At 42.8% G+C, this 18367-nt stretch overlaps 1 protein-coding gene across 1 annotated transcript in view; it reads right to left on the bottom strand.

Annotated features, from left to right (window-relative positions):
* Nucleotides 1-11222: 11222 nt before the first annotated feature.
* LYPD6 (LY6/PLAUR domain containing 6) overlaps nt 11223-18367 on the bottom strand; it is a 32896-nt gene continuing 25751 nt past the window's right edge. Inside the window, exons 4-6 of the mRNA XM_067298599.1 lie at nt 15388-15518; nt 14674-14739; nt 11223-11645 (exon numbers count right to left, since the gene is read on the bottom strand). Of these exons, the coding sequence (XP_067154700.1) occupies nt 11631-11645; nt 14674-14739; nt 15388-15518 (212 nt within the window). The 3' untranslated portion in view covers nt 11223-11630. The remainder of the gene's footprint in view (nt 11646-14673; nt 14740-15387; nt 15519-18367) is intronic.

Raw genomic sequence — 18367 nt, 5'->3', positions numbered from 1 at the left:
GTTCATTTGCAGCACTAGCAACTCTTGGTAATCTCTGATAGCTCCACTGAATAGCCCATTCTTTATCATCTCATTTAATCCTAAAGTGGTAAAATACTTAGCTTAAGATCAAAAAGAAACTAATCTGTAGTTCAGTTGGAATTCAGCATTCTGTTGCCTTCTGATACTTTTTCAGGGGAAATAATTGGAATGAAATGTAGAAAGTAGGCTGAGAAATGAAAGAACCAGCTATGTAGACAAGAACACAGATCAAATAGTGCTACTGTTGTACAATTGAAGATGAAAGCACTTGAAAACAGCCTTGAACTTGAGGCTATATTAAACACATAAACATATCATTTCACTTTGGACTTTTCAAAATCCTAGAACTTCAGCACTGGTGGCTATGTTGTTTTGCCTTTTAATGTAAATATTTCATTTTATGTCATTTTGTGTTCTAAGAGGCTGTGATTTATTTCTTGTTTCTTTTAGCTTGAAAAAGCATCAGATGGGCAGATACTGTTTATAGATAGGTGTGCTGTAAAAACAAAGATGGTCGCTCCAAAAAAATGTATCAACTATTCAATTGTCGTATCAGGAACGAGCAGTAAGGTTTTTCAGTATTTTCCAGCAGAGAAACATAATTATGGAAAAGATATTAATATACAGTAAAATTCCTGCAGTTTATTTTAAATAATTACCTTTCCTTAGCTTTTCAAGCATAACTTAAGCAGGGCTAACTATCTAATATTAATAGCAATGGTGAAGTAGTGAATTTTTGACCCTGTTATATAAACCACTGCCAAAGAACTTCCATCCGCATTCAAAGACATCTACTACACTTAAGCACTAATTATTGCCATTAGTATGAACTTTTTTTTTTTTTATCTTTTGGTGGCAGGTCATCAGCTGCTTTAAATCATTTTGTTGAAGCCAGCAGACCTATTTCAATGCCCACCAAATAAAGATACGTCATACTTAAACGCATAAGGAAAGTTAAGTGTTTCCATGCATGAGTGCTTTCTGCTTGCTCTTCCAAGTCAGTTAGTTGAAGCCTTTTGTGCTCCTAAGTTTTCGTGCAGGCTGACACTTGCATAGGGGAAATTTTCCCTAAATCTGGAAGTTGTCCAGGAGCTACATGCACATATGCACACACACACATCCATGCTCTCAAAGCTTGCAGCAGCTGCTTCATGACAACAATAACATCTTGTATCAGCTGCAAGAGTAAGTTATGTATTGGCTTTTTCATAGGATCTCCTCTATTATAATTCTCTTTGTTTCCAGGAGAATAATGGCATCTGACAGCATTCCTTGTCAGAAGCAAATCCTTGCAAGGGGACGTGTGCAGCACTGATTATATATACCGCTTAGATCTGTTTCGGAGTTGCAGCGTTTACATTGGGCATGCGAGGGTTTGCTGTGCCCTGTTAATACACAGGGTCTAACCTCAGTGTGTGTGTGCTAACATGTGCCTTAATCAGGTGACTACGACTGAATTGTTTGCTCTTGATCACATCCTAAATATTACATACTGGAACACAAAAACTCTTAAAATAACAAATTCTAGCAGCAGCACAGCAAAGCTGGATTTGCTGAAAGACACTGAACAAAACCTGTTTTCTAGTTAAACAAAACCCCTTCCTTCTCCTGCTCGTTACCAGCAGTATTTCAGGTGGGTAATCAGGGGTTTTTCAATCAAGCACAGCACTGCAGCTGGTTCCTCTGAGCCGTTTGGTAGCTGCTCCACACTGAAGTCCTGCTCTGCGTGTGTTCCTGGGGCATGGATCTGCTGTGGGACCTTTCCATCTGAGCTGGTAAACTAATCCTCTCTCTATGGAGATTATATGATTGGTATGATGGTATTGCCTCAATTTAGATAAGTTTTGTTCAGTTCTGAATCCTGTGAAGTCCGAAAGATACCTTAAATTGCTGTATGAACACTTGGTTCTCAAGGAAGTGAAGACTGCATGAACGTCCTAAAGCTTTTTGAGGGGCTTTAGGTAGCTGCAGCAGTACTGAACAGCCCCTGGGGGGTGAGTTCGTCTGTGCTTGTCTTTACATGCTGTGCTGGAGGGGAGGATGGGACTTAGAAGAGGGGCAGTCCAGGCTTTTAGCACAAATTCCTGCTTGGGCTGCAAATGGTTGCAAGCCTCATTTGTCTCTGCCTGAGCAGCAGTTTGAGGAAGGAGACTCAAGCATGAAATCTGATGCAGTATTTGCTGAGCAGCTGATATGGCGAGAGGAGAAAAAGCCTGAAGACAGTCAGTGAAGTTCTGTGTTGCTAAAGTACTTGGGTGGTTTTGTACCAGCTGGAATTTCCTCAGGGCTGATTTTGCTGCATAAGCCATGTGGCTGCTGATCAGCCAGATACCATGCAGCTTATAAACTATAATGTTGTCTTTGCTTCAGACAGCCTGAAATTGGAAAATCTTAGACCAAATTCTTTACTAATTTGAACAGAACTTCAACCTCAGAGTGGAGCCGACAGGTTCAAATACACATAGTTATTTAATAATTGTCAAGACTGCTTTGATTACTTCCAGGAGTTACGTAGGTCTGTGGGGCTTTTTGTTTGCTTCCCCCCCCTCTTTAATTTTGTCCAGTGGTCTTTGCTCTCTCTAACTAAGCAGGAGTGTTTGTGCAACTAATGTGTATTAAAACCAGAAGTGCATAAAGTTTCAGGAATATCAAAAAATAGAGGATAGCAAGAGAGCAAAGGTGATGATGAACAGTAAAATGGGAAGACTTAGAAATGCAAGAGAGGTACCTTTGTAAAGAGGTGTGAAAAAGGAAGTTTGGTGTTAGTGTATGAGGGGCAGAGCAGCACCCTTGCTAACTTGGTACTCCTGCGTATTTGGTTGGCCCACTAAAGCATGAGGAATCGGGGAGGGAGGAGAGGAAGAAGAGACCAGAAAAGTTTGGGATTTTGAGACATAGAAAGGAATAAACATTATTATCATTGTATTATTATATTAGTAATTCTTGCAGACAGCAATCCTCTAGAGCAAGAATCAAATCAATCCCAATTAGTTAACTCCATCCTGTTATTTATGAAAGTTTCGGAGCAATGCATGATTTTCGCTTCAGTGGAGTTTACCTACAGTGTGACATCCTTCCTGGTTCTGCCCTATAAAAGTCAGATGAACAAGACCTGCCCTTCATGCCGTTTTCATACCGGTGCTCGTTCTCATAATAATCATCAACATGAAATGTGAAAATGGGATTCCTAAAATAGCTCGATGAAGAAAAGTACTGATTATACAGACTTGATTCTTTTCCAGTGTTTTCTTCCCTCACAAAGAGAGTTACCATTTTGGGAGTGTCCCATTTGATGACCCATGTATTCTGTAGAAACTTGAACAAACATATTGGTTGGCCCACCAGGGCATGAGTTTTGATTTTTAGCAGTCCTCCAAGGCCACTGTTCTTCCAGTTAATCTTGTTAAAGAATGTGCAATGCCTGTGGCAGGATGAGATTAGGAATCCAAACATATTTGTGTTCTCCAGCCCAGCCACAGAGCTCATGTTGCCTTTGCCAATTTTTTTTCCTTTTTTTTTTTTTTTTTTTTTTTAACAAAACCACAATTATCATGGGCTGATTCTGACAGAAATTTAATACCCTTAGGGGGAAAAAAAGAGGGGGGAGATTGAGTGGAAAGCTTATGTAGTCTGTCTGCCAGAAACAACAGGGAAGTGAATAGCACAGTCTGTGTGCAGCAGATATAGTCATTTTTAGATCAGGCTGCTTTGTCGATCTAATCAGATTTTATGTCTTTTTTTTCTTTTTAATGACTCATCCAATTAAGCTCATCCATTCAGTCTATTGTTTAATGGTAAATAACAGATTTAAAAAAATAAAAAATCGCCACCTATGTAGTTGTTCTACTTGGTAGTAGTTCTAATGTAGTTATTCTATTTATTTGGCATTAAATGCATGGTTCCTAGGCTTTTTGGACAGCAGCTTTTCACTAAAGACTGTGCATATCCAGCAACTATCTGTGATCAACTTGTTCTTCTCCGTATGGGTGTCCTGTCCTGTTGTGGTGGTGGTGTTGTTGGTTTTGGGTTTTGTTTTTTTTTTTCTGAAGTGGTATGTATGTAGTATGTGGCACATGGTGTGTATAAATATGTATGGTATTTACAGATAGATGAGTAGTAGTAAGCCTGTCTGGTTCATATACAATTTGAGGATTTATGTGCATGCACGTGAGTCAAAGACTAAAAATCTGTTTTTGAGCACAGAAATGTTTTCTCCTTTATAAAGGCGGATTTTTTCGATGTACACTTTCGCTTCGTAATGCGAGTTATTTCCCCAGTCACTTCTTGTGTGAACTGGATTGTGTGTAATGTTACCTCATTTAGGAGAGCTGGCGTTCTGTCAAGAACACTTCAGAACAAGAAGTCAAAATACGGATATTTTCACAAATGAAAATAATTGAGCAGGTTAACTGATATGGTTCACAATTTTGGAATGTTTCCTCTCTATGTCAGCCTCTTCTATCGTTCAGGTTTTTTGCTGTGTCAGGCACTGAAGAGCTGTTTGCAAGCTCACTGAGGAGCTGGGTTGGGAAGGGACCTCTGGACGTCATCTGGTCCAAACCCCCTGCTCATTGCAGGGTCAGCTAGAAATGTCAGTTCAATGAAATGTCAATGAGCAAAACGCCAGTAATAAAAATCAACCCCTCCCATCCTTCCTCCTACCTACCCCTTGAAAAAAAGATGGTTCTGAAAACCTGTCGCATCCCAATGAAAATAGATTTAACCGTTCACCAGCTCCATGATCACAGAAGTTCTAGTGTAGCAAGTGAAGTCTTCTCCCGCCCACCAGCACCCACGGCAAGGATAAGAAATATCTCAGTTTTATGCTCGCGATAACTGTCCCTCTGTGGAATTTGCTCCGCCATCTCCCATTAACGGAAGAGCCGTGGCCTCCCCTGGGTGAAAGCCAAGGGCTGGTGGCAGGTCTCGGACTGACACATGAGCCCGCAATCCGCCTAAGACCCTGGGCTGAGTAACAGTTGCCAACTGGTTATGGCTTATAGCTTCCGTGAAATGCCGCAATGCCTTTAAAGTAATGATGTTTCACCTTGGCAATGGCAATTCTTCTCTCTTTTTTTAATAAGAATACTATTTCAGGAGCTGCACAAATACAAAGGTCTAATCACTGTGGATCCTTACAAGGGAAAACTAACAGGATTATGAGACTGAAATTTCATGCAGCTGGGTGTTATGCTTCACTGAGAAAGTAATCTCTGCCACTGAAACTGCCGAGCCCAACAGATAGGAAAAGCTTTAAGGAAAGCAAATATATTCTGAGGCCTCAGCTTTGGGGAGGGGTCTGTCTGTTAATTAATGCTATATTGTTTCAATGAAGTTATTCATGCTGTAATTAATGCCATATTGCTTTAAAACAAGGATATTTATACCAAGCTACAAAGAGAGGTGGTTGGTTGGTTGTTTAAGAAAAGTGACATAACCTCTCAAAGGACAGGACTGGTCTTTCGTTGGGCTTTGGGAAGGTATGCGTTTCAGTCGGGCCTCAGCTGAAGGAGGTATATAAGCATGTCCTTAGCTTTAAGCACATTGCTTTGACTTCAGCTGTTGATCAAAATTAAGCTACTGCATCAGGATAGGAAGTATGAATATGATCTGTGCTTTGTTAGCATCTTGATTGAAAACCTGACTACGTTACATGAAAGGGGAGAATGTACAGAATCAAAGATCACCCTTTAGAAGAAATGGAAGATGTAATCCTACGGGGAAGTATTAGTTTGAATGATAATAGCAAACTCCATGTTTAGCTTGTGAATGATGCTATTTTGTCAGAAAACTAATTAACTGAGGTGGACCTTGTTCCTTGTGATTTAACTTTTGAGTGCTGTAATGTTATCTAATCTTGTTGTAAAAGTCGTCTTAGAAATGAGGAGAGTGACATGTTGCTCAGGGATTTGGCTGAGTGTCAGCTATTTTAAATCACCCATATTATTGTTTCACCCCAGAAGCTTGCTCAGCTCAGGAAAAACTGAAATTAAATTTCACAGCTGTTTTGGCAGGCAAACATTGCTGTTCTCTGAAATCATTTCCCCAATTCATGATGTGAGTCTACAGCAGAGCAAGGACGGATCTCTAATCATGAGCCCGTTTTCCTCATGCAAAAGGTGTTTTAGGATTATTTCTGGTATATTTTGATAGAGGGGAATGCTAGGTACATCCCTGATTCACAGCCCATCAAAATCCTGAATGCAGACTGTGGGATGACTGCTAGAAAACGTCAGCTGTTGAGAAGTAGCTGAGTTGGAACTTGTCGGAATATATTTTCCCTGGAGGAAAGACCCGGGATTTCGTTCAGTAGAGCGCTTTCGGGTGACAGCCAGTCATTGCGGCTGCGAAACGCCGCGTGTGCGTGCAGGTGTTGTACCCCACCTCGTGCTGCGCCGGATGCGACACCGATACATAAGCATTCGCTAATCGCTTGACAGAAAAGGCTTTTTTTTCCTCTCAACAGGTAGGGTCATGTGTGTCACTTCCCACCCCGTTTCCCAATCCAGGTCCCTTTCTGCTGATGCCTAGATAACATGGCTCTCAGCAGCTTGAGAGGGGATTAAGGGGGGGGGGGGTAATGGACTCCCTTTTCCCCCTGCCCTGGGGGCAGAGCCCCCCCTCTGCTCCCCCAGCAGATGTTTTTACAAAAATGCTCGCTCAGTCACGATGTTGGTTTTCCTAATGTGTACCCTGCCTTCATCAAACTCTTTCATTAACATTAATTGAGTAGGAACAGTAAGAAATACCAATTTCGGTTGGTTTGTTGCCTGGTTTAGAAAAAATCAAATCCACCTTTTTTTTTCTTCTTCTTCTTTTCTGTACCCGAGTACAACTTGACACGGGCTCTAGGTGCGTATCTTGGCCGTACAGGTACAGTGTTACCTGGCACACAGCCTCGCAGCAGGAGGGTTAGTTAAATTTTTACAGGCAAAACCCTAGCAAGTTGCCCACCTAAAGAAGGGGAGCAGGTTATGTGGGACAGCTCTTGCTGCCGCCTGAGGACGGGTACCGTTGCGTGTGCGCATTAAATGGTTTTCGGTGCGAGTTTACATGATGGGGGGGGTGGGGGAAGGGGAAAATACTTTTGAATTTTTTTTTTTTCCCACCCACAAATCCACTTTGAAAAAATGTATGCTCTTCTTTGCTGCTGACTGCTGTGCTGCCAGTTAGGAGTTTAAGCTTATTAACCTGATACGAGAAAGCTCTGAGGAGACGTGTGCATGCTGATGGCAGAATGTTCTCTCAAGTGCTGGCTCGCAGGCTGCGCAGGAGCCCAGCAAGGCGGTGGAAGGTGGCACCTCTGGTACGTCTCAGCACAGGGTAAAGTCGGGCCGGGGGAAAGGCGCATCTCGCCTGACGTGGGTTTGCGACCGTCAGAATTCCCTGCGGGGGCCTGGGAACATTAGGAGCTGGTTGAGCTGAGAGCGGGAACGGCAGGGAGCGAAGCGCAGCCCCAAAACACGGAGGGGAGCTGGGCAGGAGCACGCGGCAGGCGGCTCGCGCTGCGCTGGCGTCTCAGCACGTCCCTTCCCGGGGCGGCTGGCGGCAGCCCTAGCGCAGAGGAGGGCGGCTCTTACCCTTCACTCCACGTCGTCTTAATCTTATGTTGGAGAGTAGCGAAATACTTGTATGTGGTAGACTTCAGTAAAGCTGGCTCTTCCAGGTTGCTTGTCGGTCTCTGGAAAGTGCATTGCGGACGTTTTTTTGATGGCATGGTGTGGCTTTCTCTGTTTTTCCAGTATCGGATGTACGTTAGATTTCGTTGCATTTATGCTGGATAGGCTCTACCATGTTGAAGACATCCTGCTATTTTAGTCTAAACCTTGTAGGTTGGAGCTCCCTGCAATGAAGTGTGTAAATGATGTTACATGTTTGTTTGTTTAACACCCGACAAAATCTTCATAATGGATAGAAGCCTTAAACCCCATAAATAGACGCAAGTTGAAATGGATATATTTATTTAAAATGCTTTCAAACATATAAAGTGAATGCTTAATAGAATGATTTCATTAGATCAGTCTGTGAAATGGTTGGCTCTTAAGGAGGATCTAAGTGGATTTAGGGATTAATTTACGGAAAATAAACTTGTTCTGTTCACCCAGAAAAGAGCAAAGAATAGTTGGTACAAGAACCAACCCAACGACCTGATGAGGTTCACGTCGTGGAGAGCCTATTAGCCAGGCAGAGCAAAAACTGGACGGGCGTTTTGACACGGAGGACACCAGCGTGGGTGTACGAGGAGGAGGCAGGGAGGAGGAGCGAGCTGGGTCAGGGAGGAAGGTGGTGTCCTCCGCTGGGGAATTCATACCTGCGGGAAAGCTCACGAACGTGTAGCCTGACCCAGCCGCCCCTGAGGCGACTGGTGATAGAGGTGCTGAGTTAGAGGGTTAGTCGCCATACTTTTAAAACAAACAAACAACAACAAAACCTGTGCTTCAGGTCAAACCCAGGACAAAAAAGGGGTTTCTGAAAAGATGCCGTTTCAGAGCGAGTGCTTGGAATCACGGCAGTGATAAGGTACGTGAAGAAAAGCCTGGAAGGTGGCAGTGCAAGTACTCAGCCGAGAGGGGGGGAGACCTGAGCTCAGGTTTCTCCTCTATCTATTTATCTGAAGTCTGGCATCTTGCTGCCCAAACTCATCGGCCAGATGTGTGCTTGCACAGCATCAATACTTCAGGGCAAAAATGGGCTAACATAAACCTGGTACGTTCATGCTCGTATTCACCAAGTCTGGTGGTTAATATCAGGATCGCTGGGGTCTTTTGGCTGTCATAAATTAATAGATGATAAACCCCAGGACTAGCAAGAACTGAAACTGTAAAAGGCAAGGTTACAAGTGGCAAGAATTACAACTACTGGGGAAAAACAAAGCAAAACAAAAACCCCAAAATCATCAATTTGGCAGTGCAGGTCAAAGGAGCAGGGCAGGTTTTGCAGGAGGCGGTGTGTGGCGGGGTGGGCTGGGCCGCTTGATGGTTTGCCTCGGGAAGCCCACAAGGACTTTGTGTAGCGATGTGCAAGACGAGGACACGGGAGCTATGCAAGGAAGCTGAATTGTCTTTAGTGTCAACGAACTCAAATGCTCTGCAGAAATGGAAGCAAAGCATTTGTGAGCTAACAGCTGCCTTCAGATCCCTGGGCTATAATACAGGAAAGTTTTGATTTAAGACATGAGCTAGAGTAAGTAAGTGCTGTAAGGCTGGGGTGCACCGAGGCTTAACCTGTCCTTGAGGAGGGAGTGGTGGCCCTAGAGGCACCTGCTGAAATGGGAGAAATAAAGCTCTTTCTTACCTCAAGGCAAGTTTATAAGTAGAAGGTACAGAGATTTCTGAAGATTCAGCAGGAGAAATGGGGTTGGGTGAAATTAAGGAGCGGTACGTTCATGTATTCCAGTTAGCTAACAGCAATAGTGGAAACCGCATTGTTTGGCCAAAGCTGTGCTAATTGGGGCTATGCAGAAACTCCAAAAGGGCTGATTCCATGTGACCCTGCTCGTGCTCAGCTGCTTCCAGGTCGATCTGTCAGCGGTGACAGTAAATCCTGTTGTCTTTGACTGTGCCCTATGGCAGCTGTGGCACTAAAAGAACTTTTTTTTGGTGCCTTTTGTTGTGAAGTGCTGCCTTGGGCTTGACCAATACCCTTATTCTTTAGCGGGGGGGGGGGGGGAAATGACCCTACTGAAGAGTTTGTGTTATTGGCTTGCAAATTGTTAAGGAACTTCCAGTTTAAGCTACCATCGGGTTTTTTTTCATTACTAGGAGCGAACTGTTGACATCATGACACTTAAGCATGCTTCCTGATGCTTTAAGTTAGGCTCTGCAGTGCACTCGCCTGCCTTGCTGTTTTCTTGCTGGCATATCCTCGTAAACGTTGGGGCCCCTCTTTGCTGTAGCTTCACCTTGTGCTGCCAGGAGACCCAATATCAGCCTTTCCCTCTGCTGAAGTGGTTGGTGACCTGTAATGACCTTTATTAGAACTTTTTACAACCTACTTATTCAGCGTCTTTCCCCCTTTTGGCAGGTTCTCCAGTTGCCCGCTAGTCCTGTAAGGATAATGAATAATGAGCAGGGAAATGCATAGTATTTGGAAACCATGCCAACAGCAAACTTGTGCTCCTTGAGGTCTGTTCTTACTGTAAACTACAGCAGAAAAGAGGAGGAACCGCCCTCTGTATCTCCATTAGAAAAGCCTACAAGAAGGGGACCTTAAAAAAAACACTTTATATTCTTAGCAAGATTCTGCTTTAGGAATTTCTGGAAACCTTCCACCGAATATGTGATTTTCCTGTTGACAAGCCCCTTCTGAGGGAGTTTTATCTCTCATTGGTCTCCGGTGTGCTGTAAACAAGATGCTCATCAACTATTCTCATGGTTAAGTTTAGCTAAGCTAAACCTATGTTCCCCCCCCCTCCCCCCCTTACTGGCCTCCATGGGACACTTTGGCTCTTGGCAGCAGCTGGACATCTGATGTAAAAGCTTGAGGATTTTGTATTTGTTCATATGAAAGATAAGTGCTCTCATAGTATTTTAGGATCTTAAATATTATCTAGTTATCACTGACTGGTTTCTAGCTGTCTCAAAACCTTTTGATAAGCCTTGTACTTCAAGTTTCCCAGAACAAACTGCTATACTTAAGGAAAGAAGAAATTGGAAAAACTAGTAATTTCACTTCTATACACGCTGAGTGTGAGAGAAGAACAGAGGATTTTTCAGTATTGCATCATACTACACATATAGTCTTTTATGTCTTAACTTATGTATCTTTTTAGAACTTTAACTTCTGTTTTGAACTCTTGAGATATATCCTCTTCACATTATCCACAATAACTTTGTCAGAATCCTTCCATTAGTTACATTAAGTTGTTTACATCCAAAAAAGTCTTGGTCTTAGGAGTGTGAATTAGAAATAACTGCATGAAAATAACCAGACTGCGTTGGGATTAAATTAGTGTGACAGCAGAGTTATGGAAAACTTAAAGCTTGTTAAGAAAAGGTGAGGGAAAGGAAAATCCATGGGTCTCTAAATATAGCTCTTTTCTTCTTTTGCTAATGGAACATCACAGAAACTAAAAAGGGATGAAGGGAAGGAGACGGTTGTTCTCCAGAGTAGGAGGAGAGGATGACAGCTCACAGAAGAGCAGGACTGATGAAGGCAGTTGTAAATCTGCACTATCAGACACATCACGCCTCATCTGAATATTTAAAACATTTATTTATACAAATGTACAGCATTTACAATAGTTTTAAAAAATTAGACATTTAAAAGAAATATAACATTACAGAGAGCCTACAAATAAATATGGCGCAGCTCAGCATTTATATATTTAGAAAATAAGTAAATCTGCAGGCGGACTGGGGCCACCAGCGCCCTGGCACACACAAAGAATCACGTACAGGTTCCCTACTTGTTTTCAGTTAACTTAGGCTGTTCTGTTAAGTTGTTCATACTCCACCTATGACGGAGCAGATCGCTTGGACAGCTGCTTGCCTCGCTGGACGCGCAGGCCAGGCTGTTTCTGCGACAGGGCTGGAGCTGGAGGCGCAGCCTCGTTTGACAGTGCTAGTGGCTTTTTGCAGGGCGTAACTCTGGCACGCCAGTGGGCTCGCTCAGGGGAGATGGACCTGCAAAGCAGAAATACCGTGACACTCTCTATCTATCTGCAGCAATATCATGTTAGTTCAGAGCGACGCTTGCGACATGCTTATGAACGGCTCCTGCTCGGCTGCTTTGCAAAGGCGTAGTTGTGCCCAGACCAGGAGCTGGCGAACACCTTAGGTGGGATGTGGCATTTACAGCCAAGCTAGTTTTTCTAGGCACTTCTATCGTATGCCTGAGCTGACAGCATTTAGCCGTCTACCTTGGCATACAATGAACCACAGCTCTGAAGTACCTATTTTTCTCCGTTGACTACAAAGGAAGTTTAAATAACTAGCTTGGTTTCATACCTCTACAATGCAGATAGATAACTAAATTTGATCAGTTGAGTCCCAGGCTCTGTGGGTAGAGGGCACTACGGGCGCCCAAGAGAGGTCCCTGGTCTGCCTGAGGCTGATCTAAACACGGTGTGAGGACAGCTCTCCACTAGGCTTTCTTGTCTGTTAGTGCACACACAAACTGTGAGATGGCGTTTGACCACGTGTCATCCAGCTGTAGGGACCAAGCCTTTCGGTGGTGTTAGCAGTACCGGAAGTCTAATCTTTCCTTATTAGGAAAACTAGCCATTTCTGTAGCTTAATCCACGTGGTTATACATATCTAGCTCAAAGTTATACCACAGGTTATAGTTGGTGAGTTAGTTATATTAAAGTATCCTTCTGTTAAATAACTAAACTGTCAGGTACATGGAGAAATATAGGCAGACCCTATGCAGAGAAGTCTGGTGGGAAACAGAACAAGCAAGCAGAAACCTGACCGTAAACTACTGACTAGGGTATTTGGTGTGATCAGGAGGTAATTTCTGCTGCTTGTTGCTGGTTATGTACCTTATTGCCTGACCCTTAAATGCACACGTTTAACAGTAGGGCTCAAAATCCAAAATGTAAATCCTTAAAATGTCCAACTCGGCTGCTGTAACCACCACATAAGCTTTTAGGAACTCATGGAGCTCCGCTTACAACTGGCCATGTGCAATACGGGCTAAGTCTCCAGCACAGCAAAGCATAACAGAGAGGTCATAGACATAGATTTTTACAAAACATTTAGATTCCAGCATTTACTTCCTTTTTCTGTGTCTTAATGTGTAACTGCAGAGCATAAGCATACTGTAACTTGATAAAGTGCAAGTTACCTTGGAAAACCACTAACCAAAGCCTAGCTCATAAAAGAACAATTTACAACTACAGTGTTTCAAAAAATCCCTTAAAAAAAAAAAAAAGTTTGGTTTAACTTTAAAACAAGTCCCTGATTTTATTACTGACCTTGCAAAACAAAGTTGATTCTTTTTCAATAGTAAAATATTATATATATTTGTGATTATATATTACAGGCTTACGCACTTGCAAAACAACCACTTTGTCTGGCAATATCAGTATTAAGAATTTTTTTAAAACACTTTGGATTCTACTCAACATACAAAAATAAATATTGCAGAAATTATTTCCAAGCAAAATAAGAAATACCAGTCATCAAACTAGACATAGCTAGTAATATCCCATACTACATAATGGGAGTGTGTTAAAGAAAATAACAGAAGCTGTTCAGAATCTACTCTGTTCTGCATACTGCAGCCATCGGTCTCCTCAGCCAGACTGTCATCACCTTTCATATCTTTTAATTTAACCTTTTCAGTTTAAAATTCCTAATACCCTCACTTATTCTGCATGTGTATATCTGACTGCAGTCAACAGGAATATGGAATATATGAACGCCGTGTTAGTTTTGCTTCCTAGCTTGGAAACAAATCTGAGTAGTATTAGTCCATTTTAAAACCACTGTTGTAAGAGCTGAGCTGGTCACTGTCCTTCCATTAATTCCCTATATTTGACACAAAGACGTTCCTAGGAAGTGCACATACGGACTCAGGGTGGTGTGCATGCTTCCATAATTGAAGACTTTGGCAGGATTATTCAGGCTTATAATTATACTTGAAATTTAAATGCTTTGCTGGATTGGGGCCAAGGTGCCATCTTGCATGACTGGATGCCAAAATGTGAAAACATAAAACTCTGAAACACTAAGAACCGCGCTGCTTGGCATGCACCGCTATTCCAAACCCGACACTCGGGCAGCTTTTAATATACATTCCTCCAGTTAGCAGAAGGTTAAGAGACTGTCTGTCCATCTCCCTCTCCGGATTATGCTTCAGGAGCAGAGCTCTCAGACTTTTTCTGGTTTCCTTTCTAACGAAACAGATCTTGTGCACATCTGATGACGCAGATGCGTGTTGTTCTGGTGAGTGGTTACAGGGGCAGAGATTTCTCCTGCGGTTCGTGGCCCACCTCAGGGAAAGCATCTGCGTGCGACCGCGGCCTGTTTCGAGCTGTTATTGCCAGTAGCTCCTTTTGAACTTGCCTCTCCTTCCAGCATACTTCTACGTTGCTATAAATCCCTGGGTTTTTTTCTGAGAGAAGGTGATAAGGGGAGATTTGGGAGACTACAAAGGCATAATGTCTGTATTTACTGTATGTTCTCAAACCAGGTTAACAAGACACCAGAGTTATTGCTATAACAAATCATTGCAAGAAGAAAGTGTCATGAGAACAGATGATAATAGTAAGTGGCAGGGATAAAGAAGTACTTTTAAATAAAACTTTTTTCACGGAGAAAAGACAGACATTAAGAAAAGCGTATGCATTAGTCTAAGCCACAGATTGTGAGAACATTTTGCATGAGTTGCTACAGAAAACAGTGAAGAAACTTAGGTTTTGTCCCTTCAGATACAGCTACATACCAGAGTCACTAGGTCATCATTGACAAAATAAAGGAAAATCAATTTTTCAAAGACATTTCCGAATTGTAAGTCCTGAGAATGTATGAAAAGGTTGAATGTTCATGCAAATGTTTTCCTCCAGTTAAGCTTTCTTTACTCTACAACATGTGGCAGCGTAACCCAGTGCTATGACATAAATACCAACAAGAGACACACTGTTGTTAGTATTACGTGGTGTGAAAGTCTTTTTGTTTTGTTTATGGGGGACAGTGTTGTAAATACCGCATCTGTTGTATTTCTTGGCAGTGGCAAATTGCAGATGCTTCCTTCACAGCAGGAAGTACAGATCTAAAAGAAATAAGGTGTTAACTCAGTTATTATTTGAAAAAACACCAATGCTATTGAATAAAGATGTAGTGGAAATAATATGATACTTGCAAATCAGCAGTGGCCACTTTTTGGACTTAATTAATCAATTTAGACAACAATTTAACAAGCACATCCGCCTATACAGGAGCTGATCACTGGTGTCCCACTCTTGCCTGAAGTGCTAGAGATCACCGTGCTAGAATAACGACTGTGTGGAGTTATCCCACAATATCTCCCAATCCTCTTGCCCTGTTCTGGTCAGGCTGAAGACTCTGAATATGTTCACCACCATGGGTGTCAAGAGTAACCAAGGAAAACTGGGGCAGGAGGGAAGAAGCTGCTCTGTCAGAAGCTTTTTTTTAGGTCAGATTTTGTCTAGTACAAGGAGGACATCCATTTTGAAGCTGTTAACTTTTTACCCAGAAAAAGTAAATGGATGAAAAAAATCTGTTTGGTTGAAGTAGAGCTCACAGGCCAGAAGTCAAAGAAATCCGTATTTATTTATATAGACTTTTTTGTTGCCCATCACCTGGTATCTAGGCACCAGGCTAATAAACAATTCTTGTATCAGTCCGGAAGCGCTATTTAGAGGTCTATACTAGAGAAAAAGGTAATTTCTGTTCTAACCTTGTATTCTTCATGTTTTACATATGTGCATCCAGTAGACAGACAGTCCTCTAATGGTACACAGCGTTTGGTGACGGAGACACTTTCGCCAGTAACCTTCATCATGTGTTGGCTAAAGCAGTATCTTGTACCTAGAAAGAGAAAAAAAATTGTTCTCCCAGCAAATTCAAACTTGGTGATATTCTACAAATAGTGAAGAAATAGGAAAGATATCTTAGGCTTTTGAAACCTTAGGATTTCAAAAAACAGGAAGAATTTTGATGTGTGTGTTTGTTACAGTAAGTAACTATAACTAAATACATACCTGCGCACACGCACGCACAGACCCCTACCTGGAACCGGGAAGAAGTTTTGCTTTAATACTAATGTGGGTTTGTATGTTACAGATGAATTAAACGTGCACACACATGCACTAGACAATCAAATTATGGAGCAAGGTGCAGATAACCTCTAAAACCTTGTATGCCATTAGTTTTATAAGAATTGCCTTCAAAAACGAAAGCTTGCAGTATCTGTTTACATCTGAAGCTTTCAGGCTTCTCACATTTATATGAGTTTAATTTTTTCCTAGCTTCATGTACAACCATTAAGTCTTTAGAAATACCTAACACCCTGTAAATTGGAGATCCCCTTTCCCTTTATTTTAAAGGACTGTGCAAGTTGTCCTCAATGTCTGCACTCTAACCCTGGCTCTCCGAGAGCTTCCTGCATAGTCCTGAGTTGATCATTTGGCCTCTCTATCCCTCAATTTATCATTTTTTTAAATAGTGGTAAAAGATTAGCGAAACAGTTGGGATGATTTATGTAGTGCTCAGTTTCACGGCTTTCTGCAAATGAGCCCTTCTGCTTGACTGCGCCCCCGTTACTTCCACCGCATCTTAATTTCTACATCTCCCGCAGCCTCCCTGGGCCCCGCGGGAGCCCCTCCTGCTCCCCTTGAAATCCCTGCTCCAGCGACACCTGTAAAGCTCACAGAAGGCTCAAACCAGGATCAGCAACAAATACTGTGGTTGTCCTCAGGCTGAAAGGAATTGGGTTTTATTTCATTCTTTAGTTTCCAGAGGGAACTTGAAGGTGCTGTTCCCCTACCACCCTCCCAGCACCGTAAGGGGAAAACGCTGTATTTTCAACACAGGAAATGTTCCATTCTATGTTTCTTCTTAATTTTCTACCTTGTTTCATATTAATCAACATTATTATTGATGCAATTGTTGCTTTCACGGGGCAAAAAAAAAAGGACCGTAATTAATTCAAAGTGAACATTCCCGTTCAGCCGTTGTCTCTCACAGGCATAGCCCTGCATGCTTGTCATGTTTTTGGCATTCGGCAATAGCAGAGGGAGATTACTGAATGAACATGTTATTCGCTAGGCAATAAAACCCCTCAGACATCTGTCATATCTCTGACCGGCTCTTAACTCGAGTGCGATAACCACAGCAATCAGACTTAACTTATCATCAGAGGGCTGAAACGCCTGGTGTACTGCCTTCTCTCAGCTGTGCGATGGCTCCACCACAAAGCACTTCGCGTCTGTTCCAGGCTTTCCGCTGAGAGGTTACGCTCACGGTTTTACCCGAAGGGGAGCGCTCTCTACGCCTGCTGGGGGCACAGATAGGGCTGGCGACGTTGAGCCTCCCCTGGGATTTTTGACTCTAAGTAGCATTTACTAGCAGTACAGCCGTATCTGTGGTTGCATCACCAAAACCTTATTTTTTTTTCTGTAATTGCTCTGCAGACTCTGGACTGCGTGCTGGTAGAGTGGAGCTCACCCTTGATGGGTCCCAGCCAAAACAAACAAAGCATCTAGCACCCCGCAGCTCTTTAAAGTGGTTCCCAAGGTTGTTTAGGCTAAAAAATAACATCTATTTTAGAAAATACTGTGCAATCATCTTGGAGATACGTATTTTTTCCCCTCATACGCAAACAAACAGGCATGCTGCTCTTCATACAGAGTTGATGACCGTCTCCTGCGAGACCAGCAGTAACTGCAGGACTCCACAGCAAGCAACAAAACCCACTCGTTTAATGGATAACAAGCTGCCACTGGCTTCCTGAATGCCATTGGGGAAACGTTAATCCTACAGAGACGACAGACATGCTCCATTGCCTACCAGCAGTCACGTGTACCGGTGAAGATATAAGCCCAGATAAAACTGAAGCAGACTTCTGCTACCCTGGCGGAAAAGGCTGCCATCAAGGCTATCACCTTGCGCACTGCAGCCTGGTCCTTCCAGCCTGCCTGTTTCTCCGAACGGTCTGAGCACAGTGATGACAGGTGATATGGAAAGGGATGGTCCACAGAGCCCCCGAGACAGCCCGGGGCAAAGCAGAGGTGAGGTAAAGAGGCAACTCTAACCTGTAATTACTGCTCTGGAGCTGGCGAGGCCTGGGGGAGGCATGGAAGGGGGCTCCAAGCTGAGCCTAAGAAGCAGCTAGGCCCATCGACTGTAAAACTTTTAACTAAAATAATACAGAAATTTAGAGCAATTCAAATAAGACACTGTAGCATGAAATTCGATCCTTCTGAGCTTTGTGGTGTCCAAGCCAGGCAGGAATTCTGCCACGGCGTTAAGGATAGACTAGTACTCTCCTTTTTCTCTGCTCAATTGCAATTTCCTCTTTAAAAGGCTTTCTATGCAGTATGGAGGAAGGGAACTGTCAGCTTAAACCTGGCCTCTGTCGTATCATACCAAAAATGCAGGGATTTATTTTTTTCTTCCAGTGTTTCTTTAACAGCCCTTCAGAGGCAGGCTGAGCGTGCTGTTATACTTAAGGCTGTCCAACACTTTCCATTAGCTGAGTATTTGAAAATGAGATTATAGCTCTATGTGATTATTTGGGGGATGCAGATATAATTTATAGACTGCTGTTTGAGACTATAAATTTGCTGTTATACCCATCTCGTCTGGTCTGCTTGCCCCACTCCTTTCACGCAGGACCGAAATGCCAACAGGCTGCTGACAGACAGATGTTAAGTTTT

This window comes from Apteryx mantelli, chromosome 6 (assembly GCF_036417845.1).
Source record: "Apteryx mantelli isolate bAptMan1 chromosome 6, bAptMan1.hap1, whole genome shotgun sequence".
Taxonomy (NCBI): domain Eukaryota; kingdom Metazoa; phylum Chordata; class Aves; order Apterygiformes; family Apterygidae; genus Apteryx; species Apteryx mantelli.
The sequence above is the reverse complement of the archived record's forward strand: the minus strand, read 5'-3'. Positions and strand labels throughout refer to the sequence as shown.